Below are 17,780 nucleotides of genomic sequence, written 5' to 3' on the forward strand. Positions count from 1 at the left end.
TAGAAAATAAAAACCTATAGCACAGGTTTCTTCCACAAACTTCATCTATAGTCTAGATTCTAGAAAATGTCTGGGGGTTGGGAGGAGAGATCCTTCTAGGATCCTTCTTTCTAGAATCCTATAATGATCCTACAGTGATCCACTCACAGCAAATGGGACTTGGGTTTGAACTCCAACTCCTAAAACTCTGCCTCGTGGCAAGACTCAGAGCTGAGAGGCTTGTCTGCCAGACTTAGCAATATATAAATGGTGCCTCCAAATTGCTTTATTTGCCAAGCACCTTCAAAACTGTAGTCATGTCCAAGTTTGGGGGAAAAATAAAAGGTTATGATCATCATGCTCAGAAGTGAAAAACAAAATCAACTTTGTGTGGACTGAATTCTTCTCAGGCTTAATTAAGATAAAAATGGTGCAACGTAACAAACAAAGCCAAGTTAGCAGAGGCAAATTTTATATAAATTATATTCCCAAAAAATGAGCAAGATGTTTTAAAGAGTTATTCTCAAAATGAAATCAAAATAAAGATTATGAAAATATCATACCATCTCCTGTGAGACATAATTTGGACTTTTAGGATCAGCAGAATAAAAAGAGAAGTCATAGGTGAAGGTCTTGGTCCGTTCTCTTCCTGAGTCCCCAGTCCCTCCTTCTGGTATCTACAGGGAAAGGATTATGATAATAGTGTAAAAGCACTCACAGCTAAATGATCTATCCAATTCGAGAAAAGAAAAGTTCATTAGAAATATACAGTGATCACCATTTTTCATATTTACACTCTAAAAAGCATTTACTTCCTCATGACCATGCCCTGGGTAGGTACGTAGGTAGGTCGGTCGACTGATTGATCCTGAACTCCTTCCAGCAATCCAGGCTCTCTAGGCTATGACAGAAGGCTACTTTTCTGGAGTTTTTATCATGATTCTCTCATACAAACCCAACAATCCAACCAGACTCGTATTTTTCCCCTAGCTTCAATACTTTTTACTGTTCCCTCCACTTGAAACCACCAGAGTTGGGGTCTGCAGGACTCTAGGGGGTGCTAATCACATGGACTGTGATGTGACTAGAGTCCCTCAAAGTTATACAGTTTGGGGGTGCCTGGGTGGTTCAGTGGACCAAGCCTCTGCCTTCAGCTCAGGTCATGATCTCAGGGTCCTGGGATCGAGCCCTACATTGGGCTCTCTGCTCAACAGGGAGCCTGCTTCCCCCTCTCTCTAACTGCTGCTCTGCCTACTTGTGATCTCTCTCTCTCTGTCAAACAAATAAATAAAATCTTAAAAAAAAAAAAAAGTTATGGAGTTAGGCAGCCCCACTGAAAACTCCAGGTCAGATGCCTCTCTTCCATGAAGCTACCCCTTGGGCACTATATCCAGAAGTAACTGCTGCCACTTCTAACAGACTAGATTCTCCTAGGACCTATTCTATAATGAGTTTATTGCACATGTCCGTGTAGCTTGTCTACCTTGCTATATACCTAAATTGAACCAAAAACCATGTTTAAAAATCACCACAAGCCACTAAAGTTTCACAAAGTTCCCTGGACACACGCTGAAAAAATTTAATGAGCACCATATTTTCCAACATAATTCAGATCCTATAAATAAATAATTCCTATGGTTCTTATTATTAAAATGTTAAAAATTTGGACATCAGTTTTCGTTGTATCAGATGAGGAAATGTTTGTAAAACTTTGTCAAAAGGGAACAGAATAATCAAGGAAAACAGATTCAATAACACACCAAGAAGAGATGCATCCAGAGCCAAGGGTCTCTTTGTTCTATTTCGGTAAATATAATCTTTTAAGGATTAAGCTTTCACCAAAGCACTGTGAGTGCACAGATACATGAAGCAAAGCAAAGCAAATGTAAGTAACAGGAGGCAAAAGCCAAGTGATGACTGGCGGAAATGGGGGAAGATATGGTAGGTCAAAGGAGGGAAAGCCAAGTAGGGCCAGACAGAGCTAGAAGGTATGAGGATTGTGGTCAGAGAAGACAGACGGTTCACTAGAGAATGCCTCAGGCAAAGGGACATCAGGGCTTCAAAGGAAGCCTATCAAATTATCCAGAGCACAGCCCAGTTGGAAGACAGGAGCGTTCCCCAGCTTCTACCACTGGAGATCAAGTGGCACTACTATGAGACTGGATTTCAAAGCATCCAGTCCCTTGAGCCACAAATTAACAGAAATCCAATTAGAGATTGATCTGCACTTGGCCATGGAGCAGCAGGCCTCAGAAACCCAAACCTGTAAGTTAGTGACAAACACAGGAGGACAAAGGGGTTGAGTCCATAAAGCACATGATTTATTATTATTAATTTTACACTCTTATCCGTCCCCCCAAATAAAAACGATTCATGGTCCTTAAAAAAAATTCACTGACCAAAGGGGGAAAAAATAGGATATTTAACATGCAAAAGGAAGAACATGCCATCCTAGAAAATTCTGGTTTTTTTCAAGTATCTTTTTCAGAAAAAAAAAAAAAAAAAAATCCATTTTTTAAAAATCTTTCATCCCCTGAGTTTTGAATAATAACACAAGCTCCTCTTGCAAAGTTTAAAAAATATGATTATTTTCATTAAGAATGGAAACCAATCTAGGGCCAACACTTAATGAATCACAGAATTCAGCCAATCGCCAAGCTAAGGATCTACCACAGGATACAGGATAACAATGCTGAGTCTGGGTTAAACCCTTGAGCTCACACACCAGGACTGAAGTCAGATGAAACCAGGGATAGAAGAGGAGACAGAGCATCACCCTTTTGCTTCACGGATGATCCCTAGCCAAGTGCAAGTGAAGGAGGGGAAAGGAAATGGCAGATGTGTCTCATTTACCAACAGATCATTCTGACAATAAAACAAACTGGAGGGGCTCGGGGCAAGGCCAGGTTGCTACTTGCCTTTAAGTTTGTGATTGTTGTTTTGCTTTTCTCCATTTGAATAATGAATTTGGCTTCCAAGTCCTTTTCCCTGCAACACAAATAATTCAGTACTAGTTAGGAGAGAAAAGATTGTTTGGAAAACATTTGTTTTATTTACTTTTTACATATGGGGGTTTGTTTTTAAATGGCATATGAAGCACAATCTGTGGTCCCACTCCTCCCAAATCCTTACTAATATAAACACAAAGACACACAAAACAGATGCCACCATCAAAAAACTTAAGACTGACAAATAGTGTGTTCTCAAAACCTGGAAGAATTTCTAACTGTGAGCCAAAAGGAGTGTAAATTAAATGACAGAAACTGTGGAAGGCTGTGTGACTCATGAAAGAAGCCATGCTTTTTTTTTTTTTTTTTCGTTACCTGGTTACAAAAAGACTGACACCTCCCCTTCACCCAGGGTGAGAACCAAGAAGAAAAACTGGTGTGAATGGTCACAAACAGGTACTGCTTCTAGAAGCAGCCAGGGCACTGCCCCTTCCCCTCATCTTCTTTCCATAAGCATTCAGAAACTTTCCAGTTCCTGGAAAACTGCAGAACTGCAAATCCACAGAACTCCTAAGAAGTACAGTTCACGAGAATAAATGACACGTATCCACACAGTGGAGTGGTCTGTCACTGACACAGGACTAAGGACAGTTTCCGTATACTGCTAGGGGGTGGTAGTCAGGATATACTATTGTTAAGGGGGGGAACGCAAAATGGAGAAAAGTCTACAGAGAATGCTACCACTTCTACTTAAAAACAAAACAACAGCCTACATATTTTTCAAAAGGCCAACTACGGAAAAAGAAGAAAGCGGAGTAGAGGAGACAGAGACAGACACTATAGATTTCTACAAAGGATCTTGATCTATAGATCATCTCTAGAATGACCACAATAATTTACACAAAAAATAAAACAAGATTATTATTTAAAGTGACCTGAAACACATCAGTGTTAAAAAGAAAGAAAGAAAGGAAGGAAGGAAGGAAGGAAGGAAGGAAGGAAGGAAGGAAGGAAGGAAGAAAGAAAGAAAGAAAAGCAAAGCCAAGCCTGAAGTGCAGGTCGTATGTGTAGTGTTAAAAAATAAAATAAGAGAAAAATTAAAATTAAAATAAAAGGACCTAAGACACAAAAATAAGCTGAGGCAAGTGAACCTAACTGGGCTCTGGCACCACATGGTGTGAGACAATGTCAGATTTGACTAGATGCTGAACTCTGACTGTGGAATGCAGTGGGGTAGAGCCCAAGGAGGAAAATAACTGTAAAGAAGTCTTAAAGCACTTTCACTAATCAGATTTTTGCCAGTAAAGTAAGCACTGTCATTCAGAAATTTGTTTGTGTACTATGGGACAACCTCAGTAATTATTGTGGTGGCCTTGAGAACCAAGGGGTTTGGATGAACAGAGATAAAACACAAGATGGATGAAGTTAAGTTAAAAACTCTGTAGTCCTGAATCTGAAAGGAACTAGCATCAACTTGATCTGAAATTGAAAAAGGAAAAGAAAGTACTCCCTAGCTTTGTCCTCTGAAAAGGCCTAGAATCTTATGCCCAAATTATAGTCTCTAAATTCCCATTTAGAGTCAGGGCTACCTGGAGGACGACTCAAAACAAATATTTGAACTATCTCATCACACAAGAAAGCAGGAAGCCACCATATCAAAAGTTAGTTTGTCCAAATTGTCCTTAGGCAACTTCTCACACTGCTCCTGGTGATCCCTGCCTTCCTGGTATCTGAGACCCTAAGTGATCCCTTGCCCTGGGGGAGTGGGCTAGATCTAGCAACTCACTTCTAATGACTACAACACTAAGGCCCCCAAAGTGATAGTCTGATGCTTCCGAGTTGCAATTACAGGAAGATTCAGATTTCTGATTTGCTGGCAGTCCTGCATGTGTGTCTCTCAGGGTCCTGGCAATGAGGACAGCCAGGTACCACACTGCAAGACTTCAGCAGAGACTCACCTGGAGACAAAGAGCAGAGAGCCAGCAGCCACCTGGGTGAGCCTAGGAGTGCCCCTCCCCCAGCCAGGCTGGAAGGCCCAGGACTGCACCCTTGATAGACCCTGAGTGGGTGAGAAGACCCAATAAACCCCACCCCAACCCTGACTCACAGAAGGGTAATAGATGTTGTTATAAGCCCCTAAATTGGCAATTTAGGGGTCATAAGGCCCGTGGTTGTGTTACACAGTTAAGAAATATCAGTACAAGAGCTACATCAAAAGGACTCAGGAGCCGACCTGAACTAAGTTCCCACCAGCCACATCTGAGCAGCAGAAAGAATTTGAAATATGCACCAACCTGAATCATTTGAAATATGCATCAACTTATGAACTCATAATGAAAAAAGTAAAAACTGAATGGTGCCCTTTGGAAAATCAAAAAAGTCTTCCCATTATTTTAAATGAATAGGGGCACCCAGGTGGCTCAGTCGGTTAAGCATCGACTCTTTTTTTTTTTTTAAGATTTTATTTGTTTATTTGATACAGACAGAGATTACAAGTAGACAGAGAAGCAGGCAGAGAGAGAGGGGGAAGCAGGCTCCCCGCTGAGCAGAGAACCCAATGCAGGGCTCAATCCCAGGACCCTGAGATCATGACCTGAGCCGAAGGCAAAGGCTTAACCCACTGAGCCACCCAGGCGCCCCAAGCATCCAACTCTTGATTTTGCTTCAGGTGGACCTCAGTGTCCCAGGATGGAGCTCTGCTGAGCGTGGAGGCTGCTTGAGATTCTCCCTCTCCCTCTGCCCCTCCCCCACAAACACTGTCTCTAAAAGAAATAAAAATCTTTTTTTTTTCTTTTTTTTAAGATTTTATTTCTTTTGGGCACCTGGGTGGCTCAGTGGGGTAAAACCTCTGCCTTCGGCTCAGGTCATGATCTCGGGGTCCTGGGATGGAGCCCCGCATCGGGCTCTCTGCTCAGCAGGAAGACTGCTTCCTCCCTGTCTCTCTGCCTGCCTCTCTGCCTACTGTGATCTCTCTCTGTGTCAAATAAATAAATAAAATCTTTTTTAAAAAGATTTTATTTATTTGAGAGAGATCACAAGTAGGCAGAGAAGGAGGTGGTTGGGGGGGGGGGCAGAGGAGCAAGCTCCCCGCTGAGCAGAGAGCCCGATGCGGGGCTCCATCCCAGGACCCCGAGATCATGACCTGAGCCGAAGGCAGAGGCTTTACCCCACTGAGCCACCCAGGAGCCCAAAAGAAATAAAATCTTAAAAACAAAACAAAACAAAACAAAAAGCTAGTAAATTAAAGGGGAGACTCAAGCATTTCCTAAACAGTCAAGTGTTTTTAAGTTTAACCAAATAGTTGTTTGGGAAAGCTCCTCTTTTTAGAGTATTCTACCTAATAAATGAAGAAGAAGCAAAAGAATTAGAATGTCAGCACTTTGCAACTCTGACGAATTCATGGCTCCAGGGAATGACCATCAACGGCTGCTAACTCCACCAGGAGACAACCAGACATGCTGTCCAGTGAAACTGAAACACGAACACCTCTGCTGCAGAAATCTTGTCCCTGGCCCAAGGAAAAGGCCAGACTCTGACCTAGAGCTGACGGACAGTGAATGCCAGGAAAAACAGGGAGCAGGGGGAACACATCAGACAATACCAGGGACATAGTCTGCAAAATCCAGCTTCTGGGAAGGGCAGCAGGTAAGTGACCTAGCCTTCAATAACAAGACTAATAAACTGCAAGGAGTATAAAGAGGGAAGTGGAACTTATAGATTGAAAAAAGGCCACATGAACATGTGTCCCCAAGGCAGTCCAAGTGAGAACTTGGACCTGCCCAAGATCTATCAGCCTATCAGCCAAGGACACCTGGGTGGCTCAGTCGGTTAAGCATCTGCCTTCAGCTCGGGTCATGATCCTGGGTTCCTGGGATCCAGTCCCATATCAAGCTCCTTGCTCGGCAGGGAGCCTGCTTTTCCCTCTGCCTGCTGCTCCCCCTGTTTGTGTTCTCGCTCTCTGACAGATAAATAAATAAAATCCTAAAAAAAAAAAAAAAAAGACCTATCAGCCAATGGGATTTCAGTGCAAACAGAAAAAAAGCCACTTTTAGAAATTACAAGATATCTAGAGAAATCTTAACACTGACTAAATACAAATTGGTATTAAAGATCTATTACTGCCATTTTTGGTATGATAATGGTTTCATGATGATTTTTTTTTAAAGTCTTAACTTTTTAGAGACACACATTGAAATATTTATAAATGCAATAATATGAGGTCTGAGATTTCCTTAAAATAATCCCAAGATGGGGGAACCAGGTGTCCTGGCAACCCCAGGATAAAGAGGCAGAATAAATACCAGCCAGAACAATGAAGCCCAAACAGTATGTTGCAAACACCATTAAAGAACTACAATGGATTACTATACCCTGATTTAACTTTTCCAAGCCAGTATGAAGAAATATAGGTCATGAACAGACCAGTAACTTAAAAGACACATAAATGAACTCCCCCCACCAACCATGTGCTCAGTGCCCAGATCTTGGGCAGGTCCATTTTGGACCCAAAAGTGAGAACTTCCTTGGGGACACATGTTCATGTGGCTGTAAAATAAATACTTCACAAAATTACCCCTTTCTTTAGCGTGCAACTACCAAAAGCAGGTCCTGCCCACAGTGAGAGGACTACACAGTTTTATTAACACAACAAGCTGCCACATCTCAATCCCTCCCATTCCCATGTGGGTCATTTCTCTGTCCTTAACCTGTCTAGATCTTTTGCTTTAAAACCCCTGTTAGCAACAAATACCTGCTGGGAGCACACAATCAACCGGGGGTGGAAGATCAGAAGGGACTCCAACAGGTGCTCACACGACTTGTCAATTCTGACTTATAAGACATGAAGGAAATGCGACCTACACTGTGTCCACCGCTCTCGCAGGAAGTCAGAGACAAAGTAATTCCAAGACTCACAGCCTTATACCTTATAAAGGTCCCTCTGTATGATCATTTATTCTTCCCTATGGGTAGCCACGGCAGTATCTCCCTTGGAGTTTGAAATGAACATCCACTCTATAAAAATACTAGCGAATAAATCAACTGAAAGACCATTATGTCCTATGAGCATCTATGAGCCACTTCTGAAACCTGAGATGCTGGGTGGGTTTCAAAGGGTTCACAACCTTGAAATCATCTGCACTGTGATGTGGCGGCAGGAGGGGGAAGGTGGCAGGTTCACTGTTCTTGGGGTCTATAGCTTTCTTCACTTTCTCAAAGAGCTCTGGACCCCCAAAAGACAGGTGCTCCAGCTCAGACCCCTGTGACTCAAAATGCAGCCCAGGAACCAACAGCATTGGTAGCCCCAAGGCTCATTAGAAAGGAGGGATCTCAAGCCCCAACACAGACCTACTGAGGGGGAACCTGCATTGTAACAAGAGCCCTTCATGACTCCAATGAACAGGAAAGCTTGGAAAGCACTGTGCTGACACTATCAATCTGACAGAGTGATTACTGGCCTTACATTTACTCTCATGAGACACACTCCTTAATGTTACCTACTTTGTGCACAGGGAAACTCACTACCCTTGTACTTTGACCTTTACGGTTTTTTTGTAAAGTCACATGGCAGAATATGGGTACAACCTAAATCAGCTGACACTGTCTTTACTCTTGGCTCGTAAATTGTACAGTGGCTTCTGAACGAAAACAACAAGTGTCTGACTTACTGGGACCTAAGAAGTCATCTGAGTGTTATGACATCCAGATGACCTCATTCCCAGCACACAGCAAACCCATCAGCTTCTAGCCCTTTCTATCCCCACACTGTTTCCCAATGTCAGGGTGAGGTTGCCACCAATAGTTTGAAGTCATTCTTAAAAACAGTCAGGGTTAGGGAATAACTGAGGGAGAAAATGGCCAGGGGGCAGAATTGTAAAAAACCCAGAGAGTAAGAGAAGAAAGGAGGAGCCAGTTATGGAAACAGAAGCATGACTCAGAAAGATCTTAGCAAAGCTGTGGCTCAAGATGATGCTTCTCAGTTTCAAAAAGTCATTCAACAAGAGCTGGAATGATCTTTGAAGAAGGAACTAGAAAAAATACCAGAGCACCATCATCTGAGTTTAAGCACACTAAAGAAATACCTTACTGGATTTTCAGAAGCTATTTCACAGATTTTTGCAAGAAAAGGGACCTTCTGTGGATTGGGGAAAAATCCAGAGACCTCCAGAAGATTCAATGCAGCATTGTGAAGAGATGAGAACCAGGACTTACCTAATAATATTTATCTTCTGTGCTAAAATGGCTGGTGGTTGTAAAACTCAATGGCAGTTTGAGGATCAGCATGGGCTGCAAAAGCCCAAAAGGTCAGACAGGTGTACAAAATGAAAACACCTTTTCAGATAGAATCATTCAGCAAACTAAGTGTCTGAACAAAATCTACAATACAAATGTTCCTCTTATTCTAATGAACTAATGAGCTCTCTTAATACAAATGAAGATACAAAAATAAATACCAGAGAAAAACCAAACATTTCATGTGAAAAATCTACATTATTAATCAAAGCAGGTACCCAAGGATTAATAAAGAAGCCTGATTGCTGGGACACCTGGGTGGCTCAGTCGTTAAGCGTCTGCCTTTGGCTCAGGTCACGATCCCAGGGTCCTGGGATGGAGTTACCCTTCAGCAGCAGGCCTGCTTCCCGCCCCCCCCCCCCCGCCCCCCGCCCCTGCTTGTGTTCCCTCTCTCGCTGTCTATCTCTGTCAAATAAATAAATAAAATCTTTAAAAGAAAAAAAGAAAAAAGAATCCTGATTGCCTGCAGCAAAGAATGTATCTTACTCAGAGAACACAGAAGCCTGGTACCCCAGGTCATGGTGACATTTACGCCAGTTTCTGCAACTCTGGTTTGCTAGATACCCTCCTGGGAGAAGGCAAAGAACATATTTCTGTGTCTAATGTAGATAATCTGAGTGCCATGGTGGAGCCTGATGTCCTTAACCATCTAATGAACCCAGCCAATGGAAAACCCTGTGAATTTGTCACTAAAGTCACAAATAAAACACAGTCAAGGGTGGGACACTCAGTATGACTGATGGAAATCGCTCAAGGGCCAAAAGCACATATTGATGAGTCTGAGTCTTATCAAAATTCCAAATATTTATTGCCAACAACCTGAGATCCATATCTCTCTTGCAGCAGTTAAAAAGCCTGCAAGAGCAAAAGGCTATTGACATGGAAATCACTGAAAATCCAGGGACTGGATGGAAGGCTGAATGTCACTCAGTCAGAAACTGCAGTCAGGGCTACCTGGAAAAGGTTTTAAAATCTAAGTATTAATGTTCCTACAAGGCAGTTTCTGCCTGTCAAAACCACACCAGATCTCTCGCTTGTAATGTCAAACTTCTTAAAGTCTTTTTTTTTTTTTTTTTAAGATTTTACTTATGTATTTGACAGAGAGCAGGAGCAAGCAAGGGAGTGCACAAGCAGGGGGAAGGGCATTGGGAGAGGGAGAAGCAGGCTCCCCACTGAGCAGGGAGTCCAAGTGGGGCTCAATCCCAGGACCCCGATCATGATCTGAGCCGAAGGCAGATGTTTAACCGACTAAGCCACCCAGGCGCCCCAAACCTTTTACAGTCTTAACACGGGATCTTTGCTGGGAAAGCGGGAATTTTCCTCCAGTGCCCTTGGTTAAATTAGGCAGTTCTTTCACAGAGGTTCGGGATTACGTAAAGAGATTTGAAAGTATACCAGATATGCCTGAAATGGATCCCTTCACAGTTGCAGGGGAGGATGTTTTGTTAAAGGGAACGGTCATTCGGCACTGTTAATCTGTTAATCGTGATGACTGAGTGACGTCCCAGCGGCAGGAGTACTAGAGAACAGAATTCTATCTGGAAACCTTCATATCCTGGACCACATACTGTGTACGCTTCATGCTGATTATGGGCTAAATAGTTTCTTACAAGAAAACATTCTCGAAGATTTTAAAATAGGCAGGTACTTTATACTGTGTTACTGCTGTGTTAATTTTGAAAGTAGAGTTTTCTGCAATACGATTTTAGCCTAAGAAAAGCACAGACAGAAGCAATGCTTTTCTTCTCTGAAGATCTTGAAAGTTAGTTCATCTTAAGGCGCAATCCTGCTTAATCTTAAAACTGGGGCAGCTCTGCTGGAAAATCAACAGAGGCCTCAGTGGTGGTCACTCTGAATTACTTGGGATTTCAAAAATAATGTTGTGATAAACTTTTTTTAAAAAATAATAATCACAAGTCATCAAGATTAATGCGGAGGCCATCTGTTCCAGAAAGGAAATTTCACACGCAACAATTTCCTAGATTGCTTCCTTCTTGGGCCTAAATACTAAAACTATAGGAGAAAGGTGTATCTTTCCTCCGAAAGTATTAGCATTTATAATTAAAATGCTAGGCCATATAGAGCATATTTTAGGCCATACAGAGCAAATTTCACTGTAGTTACTGAAAATACCCATGGAAAAGCCACTGTAATCTCCCCAAAGGGCTTATGATGGTCAGAATTATTAAATGATGACAGTGTTTTCACTGGTTGTAGATTCCAGGAGAGTTGTCAACTTCCAGATATCCCAGAGATGAAAGAAAGAAGAAGGCAGGCTCCAGTCCCCTCTTTCTCTCCACATCCTGCTCATCAATCCTGCTCAGCCCCTTGTCCACTGGAGACAGACTGCTACCCACAGACTTCACTTCACCACGGAGGCTTTAACTATCAGAGATGACTTCAGGGTCCATGTGACACTCCATTGACAGCCTTATCTCCCACTCCTTCATCCCCACAGCCAACAGTCAGTTACTGAATCCTGTGCAATCGATAGCTCGTCTACCAATCCGGGCCACATGCCACATCTCCCTGCTCCAGACACTGTCCCAGCAGGGGCCGCACACCTCTCCAGTATCTTTGCCTCCAGCCTTGCCCCTTCCCACCCACACTCTACCCTGCTGTCAGCTGGACTCCTCCAAACCCAGGCACTTTAACTCCTTCAGTGACTTCTCAAAGGCTCTAGGATAAAATCCAACTCCCGGCAGTATACAAAGTCCTTCCTGCTCTGCCCCCAGCTAATGTCATTCAACACTGTATCAATCCCATCCCCTTATCCTGGCCTGGCCCACTCCCAGCCATCCAACCAGACTCCGCTCAGATCTCGCCCATCTGGAGAACCTTCACTAAGCCCTCCATCCCAACCCTTAGTCAGAAGGTCCTCCTCCCTGTCTTCACCACCAGACTCCAAACTTCTTCAAAGTAAGGACTCTACCCATCTGGGTTTACAGGCCCAGGCCCTAGCATAGCACCTGCAACTTTGAGGTGCCCATCCAATGGTTGCTGAATGGGATAGGCTGACTGAAAGTTAAAAACTGCCTCTTAACCCCAGCCTAGTCTTCTCCACATGCATTCGCTACTTAATGCCAGCCTCCCTATGAGTTCCTATACCATTCTTGGTTCTTGCTCTCCCACAGGCTGTGATGCCATCCAATTCCTATCCATATTCCAAAGCAAAGCTTGTCTCTGGTCTAATCTGAATCACCCACCCTTGATAAAACTTCAGAAACAATTTCCCTTCATACACCCGCCTAGTTCCTCCCAATCACATGGGTCTCAACCTTAAGGACCTCACCTCTCCAATTAGTCTAGCAAGTCCCGGAGAAGCAAGAACCAGCTTCGTTCATACTCCACGACCTGAGTCCACTGAGCACAAGGGCAATAATCACAATCAGTGCTCAGTGCTTTGTCTCTTAATCCTTGGGCTGAAAACTGTAAAACGCCAGGCACGGAGAGTTCCCCCAGCTCAGGTCAATTTCCTCTGACATTTAAGAAACATGGGAAATAAATCCTGACATTTTTCTCATATTGAGGAAAATAAATAATCTTAAAATATTATTTGAACATTGATTTGATAATAGAGCAAAATGAACTATGCCTCTCCCGAGCCACTTTGGTGAATTGGGTTTCTCAACCGAAAAGTCAATTATGGTTCCTTCATATAAATGAGTAATTTATTTGAAAGGTCTGGAAACTAGATCATAAGATGCTACAAACGAACCAGCTGGAGTAAGAAGACTGAGTTATAGATCAATACTGGGGGGAGGGAGAGGGAGGAGAGAATGGAAAAGAGTAAAATGCCCAATCAGAAAAAGAGAAGAATTGTGTCAGCTCTCAGACTTGTGCGTAGGAGTAAGCTTATCAGGAAAAAAAAATAAAACCCTATGTTAATTCAATAATTTTGAAAATGGTTTTAAATTATTCAGCAATTCAAATGGATTCCAGTTGCTCAGTTGATGGTGTTTGGTCACTCCTGACTGGGTGGTACTGAGATCTCCAAACTAAGCATTATCTAAGCAGATTCTAAAGAATAGCTTATTCACCCCAAGTACTGAAGTAAAATGGTATCCCCCAAATTCACCTTAAAATTCACATACTTTGTATATAATTGCAGAATCACTATGTTGGACACCCGAAATTAATATAATACTGCATATCCACCAAACTTCAAAAATAAAAAATGCAAACTTACATACTATGAACTAATATTTAACTGCTTTTACTTTGGTGGCAGGACACTCAGTAGCAAAAATAAAAATAAAAAGCCATTTTTTAAAAGAACGTGTGACCTCCATGGGTACCACTATGGAAAGAAGTCCAAGGAACACTGCTAAGTAGGAGAAAGAACCAGCATCAGCGTGCAGACCATGATCCAGTCTGTAGTTAAGTAGATAAACAAAGCATAAAGAATATGCGCTTATATGCTTCCAGATGTGCAAAACATTTCTGAACATTTCTGGAAGGATAAAGAGGAACCTGTTAGCAGTATGAGTAGATCTTGTACAGTATCTGAAAACAGAGGTATACTGTATTCTGATGTCCTTCTCTCAATGAATTGCTCAGTCCCTCTGCTCTACCCAATGACACGTCTCTTTTCCCTTTTATTAGGGCTCCATATAAAACACAGGACACCCAATTAAACGTGAGTTTCAGATAAACACGTGACTTTTTAGAACTATATCCTAAAAGTCACATGAGATCTACTCACACTTTACTGTCACTTGCTACCCCAGACCCCACCACCTCTGAGCTGAGCTGTGCACAAAGCAGGCTCTTCCCCTCAGATGCAAAGGGGCAGCGACTGAGCAGAGTCCTCACCTTCACCGGCACCCTCAGTACCCAATGCAGACGCAGAGGCTCCATAAGTATGAGTCCCCTCGCCTGTGTCTAAGTGTGGAAACAAAGTCAGGGAGGGCTAGTCTCTTGCAACCAGCTTCTCCTTACTTAACTCTCTGGCTGGTTCTGGGCATCCAAAGAACATGGGATCACTGACTACTCTCGCTTGCTCTCCAGGAAATCATAAAATCCTTCAGCTCAGTTTCTGGAGAAGACCCAGGGGAGACAGATGGTGAAAAAAAATCTGGAGTGGGTTTCTCAGGCAATCACCCAGACTTCATGTCAGCTCCTCAGCACATGGCCGCCAGCCAGAGGTCAGTGGCACCAGCCTCGAGCAGCAGCCAGTGAAAAGTCTGCAGAGCCCCCATGCCACTCCCTGTGGACTGCCACCATGGACGAGCCAGGGACAGCAGTGCTGTCAGTCTCAGATGCTAGGAGCGTCCCGTGCTCAAGGAAATCCCCCACTGACCCTGCCAAAGCAGGAGGGGGCTATGAAGCCTTACCTTCCCTGGTTTGGAGAGGGTGTAAGAAACCTAAGAAGATTAAGCAATGAGCCAGATGCTGCAGGTTGGGGTCCCAGAGAGGCACTGTGAGGGAGTTTAGCAAACAGGGTGTTCATTAGGGGCATCCTTGGGGTGGATACCTGGAGAAGGGCAAAGAAAGCAGGACCAGCCAGAGAAAACCATGGATCTGTGACACAGGCCCCCAGCACTGCCTCAGCTGAGCCCACAGGCCTTACAGAGTGCCCAGCTGGGGCCACGATAGCCTTCAGTGGCCAGTCCGCATGGAATAGTCCCAGGGCTGTGGGCAGCCTGGCGAAGGGGCATAACCTTGAGCCCTGTGGGGCTGACCCTGAAGGCCGGGCTGGGCAACACCATTCAGCAGAGGAAGATCCGGGGGGCGAGGTGGGGGAACACAGGGCCCACCACCCCAAGTCCCCTCAAGTCCATGTGTAGAGCATGCTGACCGTGGCAGCTGCCACCCCAATTCTCCAGCAGAGCCATGAGTGGGAGCTACTGGGCAAGAAGCCCAGTTTCCTAGTACTTTTGTTTCCAGCAGAAGGAAGGATAGCCTAACCGTCAGAACTGTCTCAGTACAGATTAGCAGCCTTGAGGCGGGCAGGGCTGTCCCTGAGAAGGTGGAGGTAAAGACTGACAAAAGCTTGTCTGGCCCACCCCGCCCCTACAAAGAGATTTATGCACTCATTCAGTCTTCAAATATTTACTGAGTACCTTTCATGCCAGACAATACTCTGGGTGTGGGGAAAAGGAGGTAAATGATACAGACAAGAGTTCTGCAGTCTGCATTTTAGCGACAGGGGAGGAACAAAGTAAACACAATACCATTTCAGATACTGGTAAGTGCTACAAAGCCCTGAAAGGGAATCATGGGAGAGAACCGAGGACAGAGGCAGTGGGAGGCAAGTGGCCAGTACAGACCTTTCCAAGCCAGTACCGTGGGAGCAAAGGCCTGACTACAGGGAGGCAGAGGGCCAGGCAAAGATCTGGGAGGGGCATTCCAGGCAAACAGAACAGCAGGACAAAGACCTGGGGCAGGAACCAGTCCAAGGTTTGAGGTTTGAGGAGGAGGAAAGCAAGAGACCGGCATGACTGCAGAAAAGAGGGGGACGAGCAAAATGGGACATGAGGTCAGAAAAGCCAGGGGGAACTTACATCAGGCCTTCCGGACTCTGGAACTTAGATGTGACAGGCCACAGACACGGGAAGGTGGAATGGGGGGAGGGGGGGTGGCAAAAATCGCATTTAGCATTTTTAAATGCTCCCTCTAGCTGCTGTGCATGGGCTCCAGAGGGGCAAGAGTAAAGAAAAGAAGCCACTGAGACACTGGACCAGTGAGGAAGCTTAGCTCCCCTTCGCTCCTTCTGAAATGGCGTTTCACTAGGTATTCTCAGCCCTTCCTCTGAAGGGAGCCCAACCCACGCGTCCCCAATTCCACAACACAACTCCAGATTTGGATTATGCCTTTAGAGCTATCACTGCTGGCTTCCAACCAGGGCTTCTCTTCTGGACATGGGAAACACCAGTCATTGAAAAACACGGGTAAGTGGGAAGAAAGAGCAAGTAGCAAAGCAGCAGCAGCGTGAAAACTAGAATCTAATTTGCAGTTAAATAGAAAGGAAGAAGGGAAGAAAAAGATTATGCACATATACTGAGTAACTATTTTCTCAATGCTCCTAAGGACAGTACATCATAACTAGTATCATTCTAGAAGCACAGAAGAGAAATGAATTAATTTCTCTTCAGTGAGTGGATGCCTAACTCCGGGCATTAGGAATAACTTAATTCTGTTTCAGAACCCTGGCCCAGTTGAGAAAAACCAGTAGAGACCTGAAGAATTTCATGCACTACAAAATTCAAGCTCAAAAGCATAAAGAACTAAATTTTGCTGGAGACTAAAGATGATAATGACACTTTGCAGGGAATTCTGGATACTCTACAGGGAGGACAGCTGGGGGCCAAAATGGTAAAGGGCTTGAAAGTCAAGCTGAGGCTCTTGGCTCAGAGAAATGGAACACTTGACAAGAAGAGGATGGACTCAGGAGAGAGCAGGAGACCTTGTGCACGACTTTGACTCACAAGGAGAGAAGGTGAGGCCCCAGGAGGTTAAGGGACTTGCTCAAAGTTGTGACTAGAGTCAGCACTGTGGAAAGTTAAAGAATTAAGTAAGGAGTCAACACTCCCGAGCCACAGTGAATGGCTGCGGGCTGTGTGCAAAGCTAGAACCCCAAACTTGATTTCAGCTACCTCTCCTTGAAAGTGGAGTTAGGTAGGCTTGGGCTCCCATGGGAACATGACAGGCCAGTCAGCACATGTGAGCCATCCACACCAAGAGTACTCTCTAAACAGGGTGGAAGGTATCTACCCCATGAGACGCTTCATCGGGGGCATAAGAATCACATCCAGCCTCATCACCCACACATCTGCACCATCCAAACCCCATCCCATTCCAAACTGTTCCTTCTTCCAGGACTAACAACAACCTTCATGCTGTTTCCTCGGTCTGGAATGTACTTTTCTCCTCCATCTCACTTTTCCTTCAAAGCTTTTAAAAAACATGTTTCCTCCTCCAGGAAGCCTTCCCAAATTCCTCATAGCCAGTATCTTCTATCTGAGATTCCATACCACACCACATCTATGAGATACTGCCTAACACACATCTTCTGTGTGATGTTCCACAACACACCACATCAGTTTCTACCTCTACCTGTTTATTGTTGGGTGCCTACCTGTTTGTCTTCTCTACCAATCCAGTCGCTTCCTGAGGGCAGAGATACTGCCTTACTTACCACATATCCCACAATACCTAGCACTACCCTCACATACGGAAAGCCCCTGGATGAATGAAAAAATAAGCAATGGAAGAATGAATGAAACAGCTGAATTGAAAACAAGATACTACTCTTCAATTTCAAGCACTAAAAGGAAGCTAATGCTTCAAAGCCTATTATATATTTTTAAGTGCAAATGTGTTTTCCCTACACATATCCGTTAACCTGGCAGCTGTTAACTCCAAAGGCAGAAACGAAGCTCAGCTCTTCCCAAAGACCCACAGCTGTGCTCTGACTCCAGGACCAAGGCAGAAGGAACTTGGGTCTCTTCTGAGTCATAGGAGAGAGGAAAAATAAGGATGTGCATATGTCCAAACGTCTTAAATACGCTTCTCCAAAACACAGAAGCAATACGTTCATAAAAGAGTGGCAGTTTAAAT

The 17,780-nt window shown here is 44.0% G+C and overlaps 1 protein-coding gene across 4 annotated transcripts in view; it reads right to left on the reverse strand.

Moving 5' to 3' along the window:
• KIF16B (kinesin family member 16B) overlaps window positions 1–17,780 on the reverse strand; it is a 277,612-nt gene that overhangs the window by 238,009 nt on the left and 21,823 nt on the right. For all 4 annotated transcript variants that reach the window (XM_032351450.1, XM_032351451.1, XM_032351449.1 and 1 more), the window contains exons 2-3: window positions 2,898–2,967; window positions 543–656 (exon numbers count right to left, since the gene is read on the reverse strand). In XM_032351450.1, coding sequence (XP_032207341.1) covers window positions 543–656; window positions 2,898–2,967 — 184 coding nt within the window. The remainder of the gene's footprint in view (window positions 1–542; window positions 657–2,897; window positions 2,968–17,780) is intronic.

The sequence above is a fragment of the Mustela erminea genome, chromosome 7 (genome assembly GCF_009829155.1).
Source record: "Mustela erminea isolate mMusErm1 chromosome 7, mMusErm1.Pri, whole genome shotgun sequence".
In the NCBI taxonomy this organism is placed as follows: Eukaryota; Metazoa; Chordata; class Mammalia; order Carnivora; family Mustelidae; genus Mustela; species Mustela erminea.